This window comes from Daldinia decipiens, assembly GCF_022478715.1.
Source record: "Daldinia decipiens strain CBS 113046 unplaced genomic scaffold F4813scaffold_25, whole genome shotgun sequence".
Taxonomy (NCBI): domain Eukaryota; kingdom Fungi; phylum Ascomycota; class Sordariomycetes; order Xylariales; family Hypoxylaceae; genus Daldinia; species Daldinia decipiens.
The window spans coordinates 462,143-480,301 of record NW_026054568.1 but is presented as its reverse complement, the minus strand read 5'-3'; the positions used below and the strand labels follow the sequence as shown (position 1 = coordinate 480,301).

General features: G+C 37.6%; 6 protein-coding genes across 6 annotated transcripts; 3 read left to right on the top strand and 3 right to left on the bottom strand.

The window, feature by feature from the left end:
- The first annotated feature begins 4,114 nt into the window (after window positions 1–4,114).
- On the top strand, window positions 4,115–6,209 carry F4813DRAFT_365553 (adenylosuccinate synthetase). The gene is made up of 5 exons (XM_049243931.1): window positions 4,115–4,509; window positions 4,630–5,324; window positions 5,403–5,517; window positions 5,621–5,932; window positions 6,002–6,209. Exons 1-5 carry the CDS (start codon window positions 4,402–4,404, stop codon window positions 6,053–6,055), a joined length of 1,284 nt encoding a protein of 427 aa, XP_049098116.1. The 5' UTR covers window positions 4,115–4,401; the 3' UTR covers window positions 6,056–6,209.
- A 1,699-nt stretch (window positions 6,210–7,908) lies between these two features.
- Window positions 7,909–9,975, bottom strand: F4813DRAFT_365547 (2-oxoacid dehydrogenase acyltransferase). Its single transcript, XM_049243930.1, has 2 exons — window positions 9,281–9,975; window positions 7,909–9,212 (listed from the first exon to the last, which is right to left on the bottom strand). The coding sequence occupies exons 1-2, from the start codon at window positions 9,521–9,523 to the stop codon at window positions 8,136–8,138; spliced, it is 1,320 nt and encodes a 439-aa protein (XP_049098115.1). The 5' UTR covers window positions 9,524–9,975; the 3' UTR covers window positions 7,909–8,135.
- Window positions 9,976–10,281: 306 nt separating this feature from the next.
- On the top strand, window positions 10,282–11,207 carry F4813DRAFT_365545 (uncharacterized protein). The gene is made up of 5 exons (XM_049243929.1): window positions 10,282–10,507; window positions 10,565–10,697; window positions 10,762–10,840; window positions 10,904–10,945; window positions 11,002–11,207. Exons 1-5 carry the CDS (start codon window positions 10,485–10,487, stop codon window positions 11,022–11,024), a joined length of 300 nt encoding a protein of 99 aa, XP_049098114.1. The 5' UTR covers window positions 10,282–10,484; the 3' UTR covers window positions 11,025–11,207.
- A 63-nt stretch (window positions 11,208–11,270) lies between these two features.
- Window positions 11,271–12,361, bottom strand: F4813DRAFT_365544 (histone H2A). The gene is made up of 3 exons (XM_049243928.1): window positions 11,986–12,361; window positions 11,576–11,868; window positions 11,271–11,517 (listed from the first exon to the last, which is right to left on the bottom strand). Exons 1-3 carry the CDS (start codon window positions 12,039–12,041, stop codon window positions 11,456–11,458), a joined length of 411 nt encoding a protein of 136 aa, XP_049098113.1. The 5' UTR covers window positions 12,042–12,361; the 3' UTR covers window positions 11,271–11,455.
- Window positions 12,362–13,702: 1,341 nt separating this feature from the next.
- On the top strand, window positions 13,703–14,755 carry F4813DRAFT_146886 (histone H2B). The gene is made up of 3 exons (XM_049238904.1): window positions 13,703–14,286; window positions 14,396–14,467; window positions 14,538–14,755. Exons 1-3 carry the CDS (start codon window positions 14,124–14,126, stop codon window positions 14,714–14,716), a joined length of 414 nt encoding a protein of 137 aa, XP_049098112.1. The 5' UTR covers window positions 13,703–14,123; the 3' UTR covers window positions 14,717–14,755.
- Window positions 14,756–15,304: 549 nt separating this feature from the next.
- On the bottom strand, window positions 15,305–18,152 carry F4813DRAFT_146891 (uncharacterized protein). Its single transcript, XM_049238905.1, has 3 exons — window positions 17,604–18,152; window positions 16,150–17,542; window positions 15,305–16,089 (listed from the first exon to the last, which is right to left on the bottom strand). Exons 1-3 carry the CDS (start codon window positions 17,749–17,751, stop codon window positions 15,612–15,614), a joined length of 2,019 nt encoding a protein of 672 aa, XP_049098111.1. The 5' UTR covers window positions 17,752–18,152; the 3' UTR covers window positions 15,305–15,611.
- Between the last annotated feature and the right edge of the window lie 7 nt (window positions 18,153–18,159).

Genomic DNA, 18,159 nt, shown 5'->3' with positions numbered 1-18,159 from the left:
CTATTATTATATTTAATTTAATATATAAATTTATTTTTTATAAAACTTATATTTAAAAAAATTTTCTTATTAATATCTTCACGGTTTTAATATTGGATATTATACCTTAAAATATATATAAATATTGGTTTTCTAAGTAAAGAACTATAAATATTTTTTGTAAGGTTTATATTGATTATATTTAATCTTATAAACATATAAAAGATTATTTAATTTATTAAAATATTAATTTTATTATATATTATAAAATATTAATTAATTAATAATGGTATTTAGTATTTATTACTTAAATTATTATTATTATTTTATTTAATAGATTAAATATTAAAATTATTTTTAATTTTTTTATTTTTATTATATCTTATATTAATGTTTTTATATTTTATAAGAAATCTTTTAAAATCTTATCTTAAATTTTTATATTTATATTCTTATATATATTTATATCATTTTATTTATCTCTCCCATTGTTTTGTAATAAAATATTTTGCAGATTAATAATTAGATTTTTTATATATAAAATATATATTATTATTATTATTATTATTATTATTATTTTAATATATTTAATTTATTTAATATTAACTATTTAATTATTTTTAAATTATTTATAATTTATATTAATACGCAATATTAGTTATATTATATAAATTTAAGCATATATTATTAAATATATTTATTAATTAAAATATTATTACATTAAACGCTAAATATCTTTATATAATATTAATTATATCTTTTTTTAAGTTAATATCTTCTAAATAATTAATTAAAAATCTCTTATATATCTGTTAAATTTATTTAATTAGTTTTTTTAAGTTTGTAAGAAAGTTATTTTCCAAATAATTAATCATAACAGTATAAATTATTATTATTCTTTATTTATTTATATATATTTATTAATTTTTAATTATATAAAAAAATTCTTTAATTTAAGTTACCATTTTTTAAAAGCCTAAGCTTTTTTTTATAAGGTAGTTGTAATAGTATTTTTAGGTATAATTTTTTAATATTATTAAATAAATTTTATAATATTAATATTATATAATTTTAATTTTTTAGTAAAGGTTTTTAAAAAATTTAATTTTTTTATTAAAAATATTATATTTCTTCTTACCGAATTTATATTTATTATTATTATATATTTTAATTAAGTTAATAAAAACTTAAAAAGTTTAATATTAAACTATTATTTTAAAGGTTAAATAATAAATAATTATTAAGCAGTATATAATTATTTAAAAGAGTTAATTTTAAGTATAGGTTTGGGGAAAATGTTCCTTAATATCTACTTTAATATATTTATTTTTAATATTTGTTTTATAGGAAAAGGGTTTATTATAATGGTTTTTAGGTATGGGTTTTTTAGGTATGGGTTTAAGGGAAAGAGGTACGGGGTGGTATACCGGAAATTATTAAATTATTTCTTACCTATACTATTAATAATATTTCTTTATAATAAACTAAAATATTACATTGTAAATATTATTATTACTATTAAGTTTTATAAAAGGTATTATTTATGGTATTAATTATAATATTAGTTTTTATATTACCGATAACATTTTTACTTAAATATCTTACGTAGTTATTATTTATTATACCTAAAATCTTTATTATATTATTAATATTATTAATTATTTTATTATAAATAATAAAATAAATATTTTATAATAAATTAATTTTAATAACCTTATATATTTTTTAATTCAATATTAATTATTATATTAATAATCATAATGTTTACATTATTATATTTAGTTTTTTAAATTTTTTTATTTCTTTTCCTTATAACAAACAAATTAATTTTTAAAATAAATATTTTAAAGTAGCAATAAGTTATTTTTCTATTTTTATTAAATAAATATATTGGAAATTTATTAACATTAATTATTTTTAATAATTTTTAAAAAAAGTTATTCCTTTTAAAATATATTTTATGGTATATCAGGTATTTTATTATTAATAATTGTAAATTACAATATATTTGATTAAAATATACCTTTTTTTATTTTTAAAAATCTTTTTAAATAATTTCCTACAATTCTTTATTACATATATTATATTAATACACTATAAAACCTTTTATATAATATATATTAATATCATTTTTTATAATTTTAATAAATTTAAAAGGGTTAAATTCAACATTTTTATTATTATTTATAATATATTTTAATTACTATCAAACCATATTATTTATAATTACTATAATTTTTGTTATATTATTTTTAAATATGTAATAAACGTAAGTTTTATTTTATTAAAAATACTTAAAACTTTTAAAATAATATAATATTCTTTATTATTACCCGCAAAGGAATAAAATTTAACATTTTTACCTGTTTAATAAATTCTTTTTTAAAATTTTTACTATTATATAAAATAATATTATTTCTTTTCTTTATTATTTTATAATTAATTAATATTAAATTAATTATATCTCATGTAATAATATAAAAAAATATAAATAATAATTATATTTTAATTAATTATTTTAAAATAAAAAAGGAAGGATTTTTCCAAATGGAAAAAGATATTTATTATATAAATGTATAAATTATACGTAGGCGGTGTATATGGGTATAACTTTAATCACGTAACAAAGTTACATAACTGTTATCCCAACAATTAAATTTATTTTTTTAATTAATATTTTTACTTTTATTAATAATATAAATTAATTTAAAAATATTTTTAATTACTTTTCTTTTTCTTTTAATATTTACAAAAATTTATATATACTTTTATAACATTATAATTACTTTTTAAAATATTAAAAATCTTATTATAAAATTATTTTTATAAAAGATAATATTTTAAATAATTATTTAATTTATTAATATAAATTTTAAGATTAATATTAATATATAAAATCATTTTTAAAATTTTTTAATATTAATTAATTTTAATAAAAATAATAAATTAATTAATTATTTAAACTTTTTAACTTTTAAATACCTTTATAAATAATGTTATAACTTTTATATAATTATTTTAAATTTTATACTTTAACACATATATATTTAAATGGTTTTTTAAAATTTTATATATATTTTAAATTATATACTTAAATTATTATATAATTTTAAAATAAAACATTAATATAATTAACATTTTATTTATTTATTATATTTATTTTTAATATAAATATAAACATTTAATTTTTTAAATAAAATTTTTATAAAGTTTTAATTATTTTTTATATTATTTAAAAAAGAAAAAATGAATTATTTAAAATTAATATTAATAGTAATTAACTCTTTAATAAAGTTTTTATTTTTATCGTTATTTTTGGTTAAAATATAAATAAATTAAATAATTTTTTATAAATATTAACATTATTAAAGTTTATTTATTTTTAAAATTAATGGTTTTAAATAAGTAATATAAACGTTTTAATTATTAAAATCTTTAAATTTAAAATTTAATAATAATATAAGAAAATTTATAATAAAATAATAAGTAAATAATAATTTATTTAATATTTATTTTAACATATATATATTATATTATATAATATTAATTAAATTTTTATCTTTAAAATTTATATAATTTAAATAAATAATAATAAAATAATAATAATAATAATAATAATATAAATAAAGTAATTTAATTTAACTTATTTTTTTATATAATATAATTTCGACTTTTTTATTTACCATAATTTTTAACATTAATTATAACATTAATTTAAAATATTATATATAATAAATTAAATAATTTTATATTTTAAATATATATAAAAATTTATATTATAATTAAAAAATTTATATTAACGGTAATTAAAAACGATTAAAAGTTTTTTTCGGGTTAAAATTAAATTATTAATAATTTAAATAATAATAAAATAATAAAATAATAAAATAATAAAATAATAAAATAATAAAATATTTTAAATTTATTTAATTTATTAATTATATTTTAAAAATATATATTAAATTAATTAAATAAATTAAATAATTTTAAAATCTTTAATTTTATATAAAATAACGGTGTAATATACATTTTTATAATTTTACCTTAATTAATTAAATTATTAAAAATATTATTAATTAAACCTTATATATCGTTTATTTAATACGTATTAATTGTGTAACATAACCCCATTAACTTTTTAAATTCGGTGGGGTATTACATCACTGGCCTTGAAAAGCCTAGCGTTACACCTTAACAAACAAACACACATTTTCTTGTTTGAATAATTTATTGTAAATCGCGCTTTCTCCATTGTTCCCGATGCCGGTCCTTTCCGGCTACCAATTGCTTTTGAAGGTTTAGAATTCGACGTGATTATACGGTAGCACCTCCGGTCTCTACCTCCGCTTCCCCTCCCCCCCTACATCCTTCTAAGACACGTCTTTCCCAGTCGTCCTCTCCTCGAATTTCTTTTCGGTCAACATGTCCTCTTCCGTCACAATATGCCTTGGAAGCCAGTGGGGCGACGAGGGCAAGGGTAAGCTGACGGATATTCTTTGCGCTGAGGCCCAAATATGTGCCCGTGCCGCTGTAAGTTGGTCCATCTGTCTCAGCGCTCTCGAGTGCGTGACAAGTAGGGAGCATCTTACGCCGGCTATGTCCTAGTCCTTGCTCCCTCATTCGTTTACTTAGCTAATACACATACACCAGGGCGGACACAACGCAGGGCACTCTATCAAGGCCAATGGAGTATCCTATGACTTTCACTTACTCCCGTCTGGTCTCGTTTCCCCTAAGTGTATCAACCTGATTGGATCTGCTGTTGTCTTCCACGTTCCGTCTTTCTTCAAGGAACTTGCCGACGTCGAGGCGAAGGGGATAAAAGATGCTAGCCAACGCCTTTTCGTCTCGGACAGATGTCACATCAATTTCGATTTACATGCCGCCGTTGACGGGCTTGAAGAAATCGAACTAGGCTCCAATGCAGTCGGTACTACGAAGCGAGGAATTGGTCCGTGTTATAGCTCTAAGGCAGCTCGGAGCGGTATACGCATTGCCGAGATGTATAACGTAGAGCTATTCGAACGCAAACTACGGCAACTGGCTGCCGGATACAAGAAGCGCTACGGGGACCTCCTGAAATACGATGTTGAGGAGGAGATCAACCGCTTTAAGGATTACCGCGTCAAGCTCGCCAGCTACATTGTCGACGCTGTGGCGTTTATGAATGACGCCCAGGAAAAGAATGCTAAGATATTCGTCGAGGGTAGCCAGGCTCTGATGCTGGATTTAGACTATGGTACTTACCCTTATGTCACCAGCTCCAATACATGCCTCGGTGGTATCATATCCGGCCTTGCGCTTAAACGGAGAAACATCAAAGAAGTCATTGGCGTTGTCAAGGCGTAAGTGACCCCAAATCCCACGCTCTATGCTCACCCTCTACTAGATATTTGGGGAATTGAACAGCTGATTGGGAATAGTTACACTACCAGGGTTGGTTCCGGAAATTTTCCGACCGAGGACCTCGGTGAAGTTGGCTCAAAGCTTCAGCAATTAGGTGGCGAAATTGGCGTATCCACGGGTCGGAAACGAAGAGTAGGTAATACTTTGGGCTTGTTTCAAAATAGGCGCAGAGTCTAATGATTCCTATCAGTTATACATACTTTTCTAGTCTTATGATAACTAACTCTGATATTAGTGCGGCTGGCTGGATCTCGTCGTCTTGAAGTACTCCTGTGCGGTCAACGATTACGACTCTCTCCAGTTGAGTAAGCTTGATGTTCTGGACACATTCGACAAGATCAAGGTTGGGATTGCGTACAAAAATAAGACGACCGGTGAGGAATTGCCTTCATTCCCAGCCGACCTATCAATCCTAGATGATATCGAAGTTGTGTATCACGAATTACCAGGGTGGAATACTAGCATTGCCAAAATACGCGAATGGTCTGCGCTTCCTAAAGAAGCACGCGATTACATCGAGTATATTGATAACTTCCTTCAAACTAAGGTAAGCGTTAGCAGTAGTTCCCCTTTACTTCGTAGTCAGAGAGGAGACGTTGCTGACAAAAGAAAACAGGTGAAGTGGATTGGCACCGGCCCCGACCGCGATGACATGATCTATCGTCCTTGAATTACAAAGGCAAAGCATATAACATCATTCCTGGGGCCTAACCATACGCCATGACGGCTTTTCCTCACCATAGATATCCGATACCACGAGTGGAATATGCTAGAAACAATCCAAATAAATATAATAATATATTAACGTTGAATTTACATGCGTGCTGCATAATATTAGACGACGGAGAGTTACTGTCCTCGTAAATATGACGTTGCGGTATATGGCATGAGAATATATCCGAACGGAATAATTTCATTTCAAGGGGTGGGAAGCCTTTACTCTTTATATCAACATAAACGTAATACGAAGGTCACTACAGGCAAGCTTATAGGTTTCACCTCTTTTAAACCTTCCTGGGATGTGATGTTTTGATGTTTTCCCTAGGAATGGTGAATTGTTCATGAAAGTTACAATACCACAATGATTACCAAGAAGCAAAGTAGGCGGCAAATCGTAGCAGAGTATAAGAAAGCAACACTCTCAGATTATTGCTCTCAGCGTGTGTAGTCTTCAGCGGAATAACTAGTGTAAAAGAGTAAGATATACTTTTTCTCCAGGCAATTCTTGACGTACATCTCATACGTGAGCAGCTTTGACTGCTGTGCTGGTGAACTAAGATATTCCTTAAACGCACCATAGATGTTTTGCTACGGGAAAAGGACTACGTGTCATTTCTTGGTCTGATGCAACTGGTATAGTAAAATTGATACGTACTCGAGTTGATATGAATCCAATGAGGGTTGTCAACGTACGAAGCAGCATAAACCATACATTTTTAGCTAGGGCGCCGTCTATGAACTCGAAATCGATCATGTTTACGTGATGGGATTGCCTGATAATTTGAAATATTCGCTTGGTTGCCATCTTCTTTATTAATATGGTTGGCGCTATGGTTGTCAACTTGTCATGTCCGGAATATGGATCTTACTGGTAAGCTGTAATTATACACGCGGCAACACGTCGCTAACCGGAACACTTATTGCAACAATTACATATTAACTCGATTTCTTGAAGGCGAGGACAAGTCCGAATTTCCTAACGGTGGTAAATATAAGCGTTAACTTACCTATTAGTCTTACGAGGCCACCCCATAGTTCCGGCACTTTTTTGATTTTCTTAATCATTTCTATACATGCCTGTTAGCTCGCATTTAAGTGCAGGCTACACCTATAAGTCGCGTATAACCAAGATGTCGACTTGGATTCAGACTTATGTGCCCTGGTTTTGACGTTGGTAAATATGAACACAAAGCAAGTTACTTACCAACGAGGGCTATAGAAAATAATAATTAGGTAGGGTGCCTTAAGACCGCAAGACATCTTATACAAATAGATACAATGGCTTGTATAGTAGTCGATTTGTTGCTATACGTGAATTAAACAGCGTGTGGTGAGCAGATCCTAATAAATCGCAAGGTGGAACATAGAGACTATATCTAAAGTAGAAACCATCTACAAAATGTGCTGAGATTATAGTTTTATTTTATATCTAACCTGGACGCATTAGAACAGTATCTCCTTGTATATCGGGCTTATTTAAACTTATAGTTAGTATGGTCATCATTGCGTATTTAGATATACTTGTGCTGTCTACGCAAGCTCGTCGCACCTTGCGTAGACAGCACAAGTACTAGAATATTACCAATATCAACTTAGCTATCCCTAGGGAAATCTAGTAAATACTTCATTCGATAGTTACCGAACGAATATGTCCATGACTATGATTATCTCGAAATATGTCTGCCTAATACACTGATCTGCATATTTGTATATTATATGCTTTTCAAATAAAAGAAACACATTCGAAAATAGGAGGTTTATCAAATCTTCTAGTACCGAGCGTTCATATGACCGGGTTACGTATTCACTTATTTCTTTACCAACATTAATCGACACGATCGCTGGCAAATTCACACACAACTACACCACGAAAGTGCGTAGGAATTACATTGCTTATTCAAAGATATTTATTCGAAGACACCCCCACAAGCATGCCGACAGGATGACCGCTCTACTGTACACTCTACCGATGATGTGACCCATTCCATTTACCGTAATAAATTGACGAACCCCTCCGTGCATCTATCAGATTAACCCAACAGCATCTTACGGGGATCCTCGATATACTCCTTGACCTTGACCAAGAACTGGACGGCTTCTCGGCCGTCGAGTAGTCGGTGATCGTACGTTAGGGCAAGGTACATCATCGGTCGAACCTCGACCTTACCATTTACAGAAACAACCCTGTCCTTGATGGCGTGGAGACCCAATACAGCGCTCTGCGGCAGGTTGATGATAGGGGTACCCATTAGAGAGCCAAAGACACCGCCGTTACTGATGGTGAAAGTACCACCAGCCATGTCCTCGATCGTAAGCTTACCGTCTCGGGCCTTCCTGCCCATGTCTGCGATAGCCTTTTCGATTCCAACCATATCCATGGATTCAGCATTGCGGACGACAGGAGTGACCAGACCCTTCTCGGTGGCAACAGCCACGCTAATGTCGACGTAGTCGCGGTATACAATAGTATCGCCACCGTTCTCCCCCTCGATAGAGGCGTTGACAGCAGGGATATCTCGCATAGCTAGAACACTTGCGCGCGAGAATGCGCTCATGAAACCAAGCTTGACACCAGTCCTCTTGAGCACCTCGTCCTTGTAGAGCTTGCGGAACTCCATTAATGACGACATGTCAACCTCGTTGAAAGTTGTCAACGACGCAGCGGTGTTCTGCGATTGCTTTAGGCGCTCAGCAATGCGAAGGCGCATGCGATTCATCTTAACACGTCGCTCCTCCCGGCTCCCTAGGACGGGGCCAGTACTAGCCGAACTGTCCTTGGCTGGCTGAGACTGTTTCGGTGTAGACTCTTTCTTAGGTGGTGCTGGGGTGGGTGGCTGTGGCTTGGATTGTTCCGGCTTAGACTCGGGTTTCGACTCAGACTTAGGTGGCTCTGGCTTGTTCTCTCCCTCTGAAGGTGCTGGGCGTGATTCGGTGGAAGCCTCCTCCTTTTTCGGCGGTTCCTCGGTACCCTCAGACTTCGCACCACCCTCAGGTGCTGCGCCGGCCTCGATCTTTGCAATCTCCTGGTCGACGGTGACAGTATCTTCCTCATTGGCGAGCAGCTCTCTTAATACTCCAGATTCGGGGGCGTTGACGGGGACATCGATCTGTGGATGCACATGTTAGAATGCCGGTACCATATGAGATACGAGTTGAGCACATGGTTTTCGGTTACCTTGTCAGTTTCAATGGTAGCAATCTCCTCGTCCTGCTCGACATAGTCGCCAACTTTCTTGGCCCATTGTTTTAAAGTACCTTCGGTAATGGATTCTGCCATCTGAGGGACTTTAACGATGGTATGGGCATAGGTGCGAACTTGCGTCATGAGTAGCGGCAAGAGAATGGTCCCTCGCAGGGGCTGCTGCTGCATGGGCCGGCGCAGAACTCGCGCGGCAGTTTGAAGCCGTCTTGACATCATCTTAAAAGGTGGATGTAGATCGCGTAGGAGGAGGGCGGGTATATCTGGGAAATGTCTGGTAGATACGGCGACGGCAAGGAAGAAGAAAGGAAAATCAGAATAAGGACTCCAGTAAATGGGAGTTAGGAGTAGGTGTTGTACTAAAAAAAGGCGGGTTGACTGCCAAAAGCCTGCAATGGCAAGAAATCAAGTATGTGTTATTTTATTAATCGCTATCTTGGGTTTGAATTTAGGAGAAGATCCAAAAAAATTTCAGATACGATCCGCTGCTCCCATGTTTCCGGCAGAGCTTGTGGTTTTTTCCGTCGCGGTTTTCTTAAATCATGGAATTGTACGGAGCAATTACTAGGCAATTACTAGGCTTGTTTGGTCGCTTGTCCACCTATATTTGCGCATCGGAAATGTACTCACCGATTGATCGCACTGCTATCCTTGTGGCCATCTAACACGGGTGCTAAGCAAGCAGCTAGCTTGGTACCTACCTGGTCATACAAACATATGCCGAGGTTATGTACCCGTTTCTTTCCCACCCCCCTGCTGGAAAGAAAACAAGAGGTAGAGAAGGTAACATGTATGTACTGTGGCGTAATATGGGTACTTACCTGGTAGGTATGTAGGTAGGTACCTCATAATTAGAAGTGGAACTGCATAAAACCTCTGCCAAGAGCAGCGGGATAAACGTCATCCCGGCTCCGATAATAGGTTGTGGAGACCTTGGCTACCTTTGGGACTTGTTTGGAAGTTCCAATTAACTGCGTGGGATTTCCAACAACTTCAGGCTTGACACGGGCACGACACCATCCCGCCAACCGCGCGTAGAAGCTCCCTACTCCATCGCCTCCCTGGAGAATATATCGCACAAGCAGCTTTGGTGCAGCTGGAAATCCTGGCCGCAGCAGCTTGCAGATGATCCGGGCCGCGCACATCGCAACTATCACTCCGACGAGTAAAAGACCTCACGATGTCGAACCGACAAGCTGCGCTGTAAGGCCAATTGAACACTATTCATATTGTGCATGCGCTAATTAAACTACGCCCAAGGTCGCTTTACCGCCGCTCGTTAAAGCTGGCTCTCGACTGGGCTGTGCATCGAAGCTTATGGCGTGGCCAAGCTCTTTATATCCGATCTCTCTTCGAAGCGAACCGAAACATTACGGACACTAGGAAACAAAGGGTATGGGCATATATTGCAATGTTTACAGAGATAGGACATACCAATTGATTGTTCGATATTATAGGCGTTACTCAGCGAAACAGAGAAGCTGTTGGAGACGTGGAAGCACCCTGATCCGTATTGCCCACCTACGGCACCTGGAGGTATGTCGCTTATTAAAGGGAAAACTCGTGACATGGAATTCGGCATGCTAACAGTTCAACTAGGATCCAAATACGAAAGGAACTTGCCAGTACACAACACTGATCGTAAGTTATATATGTTCCGTTGGGTAATGTCTTAATTATGCTAATATACCTCTTAGCTCCGCCGCCGCTCAGATTTTAAAGGGAAAATAGTCGGAAGAGTATGGTTCACGTCGATCTGTACATAGAACCTGTAATATACGGGAAAGTTTAGACAAATGCCAGAAATATCCAATACAGCAGTATAACTTGAATCGTAATAAACCCGTAGAATTGCGAAGAGTATTGAAAACAATATAGGACGACTAAACATTGAATATAAATGCAAAACCAAATATATGCAAAGCTAGGAATGAATGTCACAAAGCAATATAAAATCAAGAGCAAGTTTACGATGCATTAAAGACTCAGGTATTATTGTTCAGAAGATATTCTCATTCATGTCCATTACTCGATGGAATATGCCTGTAATGTACAGCCCTAACGCGTGAAAGCAAAACCGTGCCCTGCCGTGACCCCGTGGTTCATGAAACGTCCCAAACGACCAATCAGAAAACAGAAAACGATGCCGAATTACAATTCTTGGCTTTGACTGGCGTTCTTGCCAGGCTTGCCCGTCTTCTTTGGGAGCAGGTCTAAAAATCAAGGTTAGATAAAATGTTGGGAGATAATTAAGGGGCGGAGAAAACATACTCTGGTGGATGTTGGGTAGAACACCACCCTGGGCGATGGTGACGTGGCCGAGAAGCTTGTTCAACTCCTCATCGTTTCGGATGGCGAGTTGCAGATGTCGGGGAATGATACGGGTCTTCTTGTTGTCACGGGCGGCGTTACCAGCCAACTCGAGAATCTCGGCAGCGAGGTACTCAAGGACGGCAGCGAGATAAACGGGAGCACCGGCACCGACACGCTGGGCGTAGTTACCCTTGCGGAGAAGACGGTGAACACGACCGACGGGGAAAGCCAAACCGGCCTTGGAAGATCGCCTAAGACAAAGCATGTTAGAAAAAGCTGTTTGGAAAATATTGGTAATTGACGCGTTCGATTTGAATCGAAAATGCGAGCAAGACGCGTTACACTCGAAAGGGAGTAGGAAAACTTACGATTGCGCGTTCTTGGAACCGCTGGCCTTGCCGCCGGACTTGCCGCCTCCAGTCATTTTGATTAATGTTTTGGGGTTGAAAAGTTGAAAGTTGATAAATGTAGGTCGCGAAGGACTGATGCTTCCAAAAGCGTGCGAGAGGACGAAGATGAATGCTTTGTTGTGGCTGATGAATGTTTTGATACGGAGAGAGATGGGAAACGGGAGGAAGAAGTTGAGTGGTGGTGGGGGGAGAGCTTGCTTAAGTATTGTTGGTCGCGTCCTGGAAATCAGAATCACTCACTGATCACCACCAAAAAACCTAGTGGATTGTGCGCCTAGTCCGCATTGGGCTGAATTTCGGGGGAGCTGCGGGTTCGGCAGAAAAATAATGCAAGGAAGATTCGCTGGAAAGCACGGGCCCTGCTAACTCATTTAGGCCCCGAGAATAATAAATCTATTTTATCTACTTGTATTTACGCGCACAGCCAGGTACCTTGCCGCGTACCTCCCGAATTAAATCACTATTTAGACTTTTGTCCAATCATAATCCGCGCTACGAAATGATGTTGCCGACGTTAGATTTTGCAACCTGTGACTCCTGTATCCAAATGTAAAATGCATGCTTACCCCAGGAATGCCTTCCTTTAATTTCATCTGATTTTCATTTTTATTTTTCGTACTTCTCGCAAATCAAATGTTAGCTAGGTAGTGACATGGTGTAAAGTCACCCATTCTGCCTAGAGTTGTCTCGACTCATTGTCTAATGTTATTTTCAAATCAATCCCGTTATTATTGCCATGGACGCCTTGACAGTGCAAGGCAACTAACCTAGGCCACTATCTAACTTCTATCATGTTTTGATCTAATCCGTCACTTATTGTTCTATTTCCCAAGTGTCCCTTTATGTGTTTGGGCTGGCTGATTTCAATCCTGGTCCCTTTTTGTATGGAACTTGACTATGCTAGGAGTAACAATAGCACTTTTCTAACTTTTCTGGTGGTTTTAACTGATATTTGACTCATTTTTCATTAGAAATTGTATAATATTTGTGTCTAGTTCAGGTAGGTCTTTCACATATGTACCTATTGATATATGTATTCATTTTTTTTTTTTCATTTATAGCTTCAAGATCCATAGTAAAATAAGGTTCCGTGGATGTAGTTGAACCGGATCCGATATCTACGGTATGTACGGAGGCCCGGATAGTCTTTAGAGGTCCAAGCTGGCCGAAATCTGACGGGTTCGGCCTTTGAATTACGTGAACTCGGAACATTATGGTCACGATTCGGATTTGGGTTTTAATCGGGAGCTATGGATCTATGGAGACTGCCTAACCTCGCCGGACAGTGTGCATGTGACCGATCTCAAGGCGCTGAGCGCCGCGAATCTCATCGGATCTGATAGGATGTAGTCGCTACATGGCGCTATGCGGGTTATGCGAGCAGCCAGCAGCCGGTACGGAGTTGTGGGGGCGAGGAGACGAATTGCGGCAGATGGGTAATAATTGATAAAAGGTACTTGTGTTGTGTAGGCTATGAGAGGTAAATAAAATCCAAAATTCGTTGATATCTAAATTATCTGATTGGTCGGAGCTCATATCAATTCTTTAATCAATTTCCTCTTTCGTCATTTGTTTTAGGGAATAGCTTATCCATGTCTGATTCGAAGTACAAGCTGCTAAAAATTGCTAGACTGGGGAATTTTTAAACAGTTGGCACTGTTAGTATTATGGTATTATGGCCTGTGCATAGAAAACGCGTACCGGCTTCCACCGCGTTTACTGGCGTTACCTTGTAGAAAGTGGGGCAGATAGGCACTAGACACCGCTCCCCAGGGGTGTACTTTCTGGCATGTACCTCTTTTTTAGCTGCAACATTAGCTGGCACCTTTTTTTACGTTCAACCGCGTTGCACAAGGCAAGATCAATCAGTCCAACCTTACGAGGATCAAATCAGTAATCACGCTAGCGCCCGGGGCCAATACAAAAGGACCTCCCACCCACCACCTTTTCTCCGTCAAACATCTTTTGACTTCTTCTCCATCTCCCATCTCTAACTTCTGCCAGCACAACAAGCATTTGGATTCTTCCAATTTCTGCATCTTACTCAACATCCCATTTTATACCCAATTTCCGAATTTTCATCTCTAATCATCAACATGCCTCCTAAAGCCGCTGACAAGAAGCCCGCCGCCAAGGCTCCTGCCACTGCCCAGAAGGCGCCCGAGAAGAAGGATGCCGGCAAGAAGACTGCCGCTACTGGCGAGAAGAAGAAGCGCACCAAGGCGCGCAAGGAGACATACTCTTCTTACATCTACAAGGGTAAGTTGCACCCCTCGTTTCGGTTTTGACGCGACTTGGATAATCAAACGCGTCATAACTGATATTTCTCAATTAACCCAATCTGGTCAATCACTAACTGGAAGATTAGTCCTCAAGCAGGTCCATCCCGATACCGGTATCTCCAACCGTGCCATGTCTATCCTGAACTCGTTCGTAAACGGTATGTTAAATGACCTACGCGCTTTGACGCGTGACTAAAAGCTTGTCAATCACTAACGCGGTACATATAGATATCTTCGAGCGAGTTGCAACTGAAGCCTCCAAGCTTGCCGCATACAACAAAAAGTCCACCATCTCGTCCCGAGAGATCCAGACCTCAGTCCGCCTGATCCTGCCCGGTGAGCTCGCGAAGCACGCCGTCTCTGAAGGAACCAAGGCGGTCACCAAGTACTCGTCATCCACGAAATAAGTGCTTGGTTTTCTGCGTCTGGTTTCTCTTTTGGGCATGGGACTTTTTTCTGCTTTGGCATCATGAACGAGACTCACTCAGCCAAGGCTTGGTGTTGTGATTTTCATCAAGTCCCCACATATGGGAGTCTCATAATGCGTTACGGATGGTTTGCTTTTTATTAAGGGGGCAATGTCTTCGCACAACACGGTCTGGGGTTTGCGGTTGTACAATACTCTTCCCGATAGGGTTTCGGAATGAATCTGCATATGAACAAACATCCTGAGCTCGTCTTTAATCATCGTGAATAATGCTAATACGAAAGGCCTTCCTGTCCCATGGTTTTGATTTTCCGAGATTTAGTGTTTATGCGATACTTGTACCGGATCTTATCTGATTAAGTGATGTGTGGAGCAATCCGGGCTGGACTCCGGTCTATTCGAGTATATGCCCCTGATTTTTAAACCAGCGTTTTGGCTTATTCAATTCGGTTTCTACACTGCGATATGTTTCCATTGGTATTTTTCGTGCAGGGCGTAGGCATGCCAACTTTCGACCTGTTACTGTATTTCTTGTGAACTGTTCAGTACAGTATTCAACATGTTTGTTCATCCAGGGATTCCCTTTTCATTTTAATCCATTGTAAGGAAGAAAATTTTGGGTGATGTTTGCCAGTCTTTTCTTGTCTAATTCGCATTCCGGGAGGTTGACTTGAATATCTTGATTCGTAGTACTGCGTGGAAGGGGATAATATCTTAATCCTAAGCTTGGTATTCGTGGTTCGAGTAGCCTAAGCGTTTCGAACATGCCAATATGTCTAAGCATAGTAGTATACCGTATTTCCTGAGTCGCAACCCCATATTGTTCCAGTAGTAAATTTACAACTAGCCCGGATACGCTAGTGAGCGCTACCCCTTTAAGCATCTCCAAGTCCAGCTTTGGATTTCTTGACCACATGTGTAATGGGTACCATGATACCCTTATTCTCCTTACTTCCCAGGGCCATGCCCTTTGACCATCCCATCTTCTCAAGCATCGTCCTGCCCTTGTTCTCTACGCCTAGTTCAACGGCATTTTGTCCAATGATGTCGCCTTCACGATAGGTTAAAGAACTCTTGAAGCGCGACTTACCACTGCGGGCTTCGGCTCGCTTGAGGATTCTAGTTTCATCCACCAATTTGGCGTTGGCGTCGACACGTGGGAACCAGGTTTGCTTGACGCGGCCAAATGTTCTATCAAAGGTGGCTTGGTCAAATGGGAGCGTGGTCTTGCAGCGATAAAGGACCGGGTATCTATCCTTGCCCTTGCCCGCAGATTGCGATTTAATTCTAAACTTGTTGGCTAGAGCGTGGACAGTTTTACGGGTATCTTTGTCAAATGGTGGCAGAATAAGTCTTGATAAAAAATTAGCGTTTTTTGTGCATTGCATGGTGAATAGTGCTGTCATGACCTACTGTTCTTTAGAACCAAGCAGGAAGGCCTCAAGTTCGTTAGCGAGGTCATCTAATGACATGCCCCCAAGGTACTTAATTCGAAGGTCATTGGGATTGACGTTCTTTCCAAGTAGACCCTGGGACCGTAGTTCCTCGCGTGCTTTCTTCTTCTCCGCCTTCTTAAGGCGGTCCCGCTGGTGGGTTAATCTCATAGCCTCTTCCAACTCGGAGTCTGATAGATCAATTGTTGGTAGCCCCTTATTGAAGTTGTTAAGACTGGGTCTATGCCAATCCATGAGGTCTAGCTCGTCGAATGCATCCGCCATCTGCGTTGCACTTGGAAATTGGCTTTGCTTTTGGATCATCTTAGCTTTCTTGGAATCACCCTTCCTTTTACGACGCGGGGCAGCTTGGGACGTCATCCATTCGTCGGATGCTTCTCCATCAAAGAGCAAAACATCATCGCCGCTAATACCGAGCTCCTCTTGTTTAGCGAGCATGCGGGCTATGCGTTCATCCTCTATCTCGAGGTGACGTCGGTGATTTTCTGCGTTGGTTTCGTCTTCCGCATCTTCCGAGCTGCGGCCTGTACCGTCTTCGCTAGAGACTTCGTCGGGAACAGCGTCGCTATCGGTGCCGCCGAGATCTCTCAGCGTACTAAAACCGTAAGACTCGACTCCTAAATGCTGGGCTTCATTATCTTCCTCCTCCCAATCCTTAATATTGGCCATATAATCTGCAATGATGGCGGCATCCTCATCTGACGTAACGTTCTGATTTACTTTACGCCACCTTCCACGGTTTTTCGGTTTGGTACTTATAGGGATATAATCATCCTCTTCCACGACGTGCTCTGATTCTGCAGGTTCTGGGTGAATGGTCTCTTCGATAACCTGCTGTAGCTCAAAATCCAATTCATGGAGTTTCAAAGAATCGACCTCAGCCTCATCTTGTTTAGTTTTCGGGGAGATTGGCTCTTTGCGAGCGCGATCTCTCCCTTTGAATAATATGACTTCCTCGCTGGAATCACCACTCGAATCACCGCTGTGATCGGATTTGGGATCTGCAGAGCATCTATGACCCTTTGCCGAGTTTTTGTTTGGAACAATAGGGGCATTTAACGTGGAAGATGACTGTGTATTACGAGACGGCACTTCACCAGGCGAAGGCGAAACGTGGCCCTCAGATGGATGAATATCTATGATAGGACCCGTAGCAGCCGATGTTTTCTCTGCTGTACCCGAGCTTACCTGCGTTTCATTTGAAGTGGTAAGTTGTACATTGAGATCGTTTAGAGGGTCCATGAAACCAGCGCTGATGAATGTAACAGGCTTATATCTTAGTTTCGCATCAGTGCCACGAGCTCCGCGGCGATTGGATGCCGTGTTCCTAGCCTCGTCGGCAAGCGTATAGCCTAAATTGATATTAGATCTAAAATATGATTCCAAGGAGAACACGGGTAATAGAGTAGATACCATGAAGTCGCACGGAGCCGTGAGAGACTGGTGATGAATTATTGCCACTATATTCCCCCGGTGGATTCCCGAATAGAGGGTTCTTACGACGAGGGAATCTCTGGCCTTTAAACCTAGAGCCTCCGCCGCCCCTTTTATTCTTGGCCATAGTAAGGTTTGATAAATGACCTTAATATGGGTTGCAATGATGGAGTTGGAAAGGTTGTATGAGGTCAAAGTGAGATTTTTTTTAAAAAAAAAAAAAGGTCGAGTTAGGTTTGGATGAAAGAAAATGGGTAGCTTTCTGATGACGATAATGTGGACCGGAACATAACTGAAACCCGGCGGATGACATTCGAGTAGTTACTTAACACAGAATTGAGGACCTCCTTATAGCTTGAATAGGAGGTAGTAAATAGGTGTGTAAAAAGGATTTGAGATGTTTAATTCCTAAATGTACTGGATTCGAGACTTCCTACGTAGGTAGTTACTACCACGAACGCAAGTGCCTAATGTTTCCTAAGATCGCTAGGCAATAAAACGTAATTTACTCATAAATCTGGCAGTTACGAGCCGG

What these genes read in the sequence shown, in the direction of transcription:
- F4813DRAFT_365544 (XM_049243928.1), bottom strand. Translation starts at nt 12,041, where the DNA reads ATGACTGGAGGCGGCAAGTCCGGCGGCAAGGCCAGCGGTTCCAAGAAC. An exon ending in GGTTCCAAGAACGCGCAATC is followed by an intron (nt 11,869 to 11,985) that starts GTAAGTTTTCCT and finishes GCTTTGTCTTAG; the next exon opens with GCGATCTTCCAAGGCCGGTT. An exon ending in TCTACCCAACATCCACCAGA is followed by an intron (nt 11,518 to 11,575) that starts GTATGTTTTCTC and finishes CTTGATTTTTAG; the next exon opens with ACCTGCTCCCAAAGAAGACG.
- F4813DRAFT_365545 (XM_049243929.1), top strand. Translation starts at nt 10,485, where the DNA reads ATGTCGAACCGACAAGCTGCGCT. An exon ending in CCCACCTACGGCACCTGGAG is followed by an intron (nt 10,841 to 10,903) that starts GTATGTCGCTTA and finishes CAGTTCAACTAG; the next exon opens with GATCCAAATACGAAAGGAAC. An exon ending in GCCAGTACACAACACTGATC is followed by an intron (nt 10,946 to 11,001) that starts GTAAGTTATATA and finishes TATACCTCTTAG; the next exon opens with CTCCGCCGCCGCTCAGATTT.
- F4813DRAFT_146891 (XM_049238905.1), bottom strand. Translation starts at nt 17,751, where the DNA reads ATGGCCAAGAATAAAAGGGGCGGCGGAGGCTCTAGGTTTAAAGGCCAG. An exon ending in CGGCTCCGTGCGACTTCATG is followed by an intron (nt 17,543 to 17,603) that starts GTATCTACTCTA and finishes ATATCAATTTAG; the next exon opens with GCTATACGCTTGCCGACGAG. An exon ending in CTGCTTGGTTCTAAAGAACA is followed by an intron (nt 16,090 to 16,149) that starts GTAGGTCATGAC and finishes TTTTTTATCAAG; the next exon opens with ACTTATTCTGCCACCATTTG.
- F4813DRAFT_146886 (XM_049238904.1), top strand. Translation starts at nt 14,124, where the DNA reads ATGCCTCCTAAAGCCGCTGACAAGAAGCCCGCCGCCAAGGCTCCTGCC. An exon ending in CTCTTCTTACATCTACAAGG is followed by an intron (nt 14,287 to 14,395) that starts GTAAGTTGCACC and finishes CTGGAAGATTAG; the next exon opens with TCCTCAAGCAGGTCCATCCC. An exon ending in CCTGAACTCGTTCGTAAACG is followed by an intron (nt 14,468 to 14,537) that starts GTATGTTAAATG and finishes CGGTACATATAG; the next exon opens with ATATCTTCGAGCGAGTTGCA.
- F4813DRAFT_365547 (XM_049243930.1), bottom strand. Translation starts at nt 9,523, where the DNA reads ATGATGTCAAGACGGCTTCAAACTGCCGCGCGAGTTCTGCGCCGGCCC. An exon ending in CTACCATTGAAACTGACAAG is followed by an intron (nt 9,213 to 9,280) that starts GTAACCGAAAAC and finishes GTGCATCCACAG; the next exon opens with ATCGATGTCCCCGTCAACGC.
- F4813DRAFT_365553 (XM_049243931.1), top strand. Translation starts at nt 4,402, where the DNA reads ATGTCCTCTTCCGTCACAATATGCCTTGGAAGCCAGTGGGGCGACGAG. An exon ending in GTCATTGGCGTTGTCAAGGC is followed by an intron (nt 5,325 to 5,402) that starts GTAAGTGACCCC and finishes GATTGGGAATAG; the next exon opens with TTACACTACCAGGGTTGGTT. An exon ending in ATAACTTCCTTCAAACTAAG is followed by an intron (nt 5,933 to 6,001) that starts GTAAGCGTTAGC and finishes AAAAGAAAACAG; the next exon opens with GTGAAGTGGATTGGCACCGG.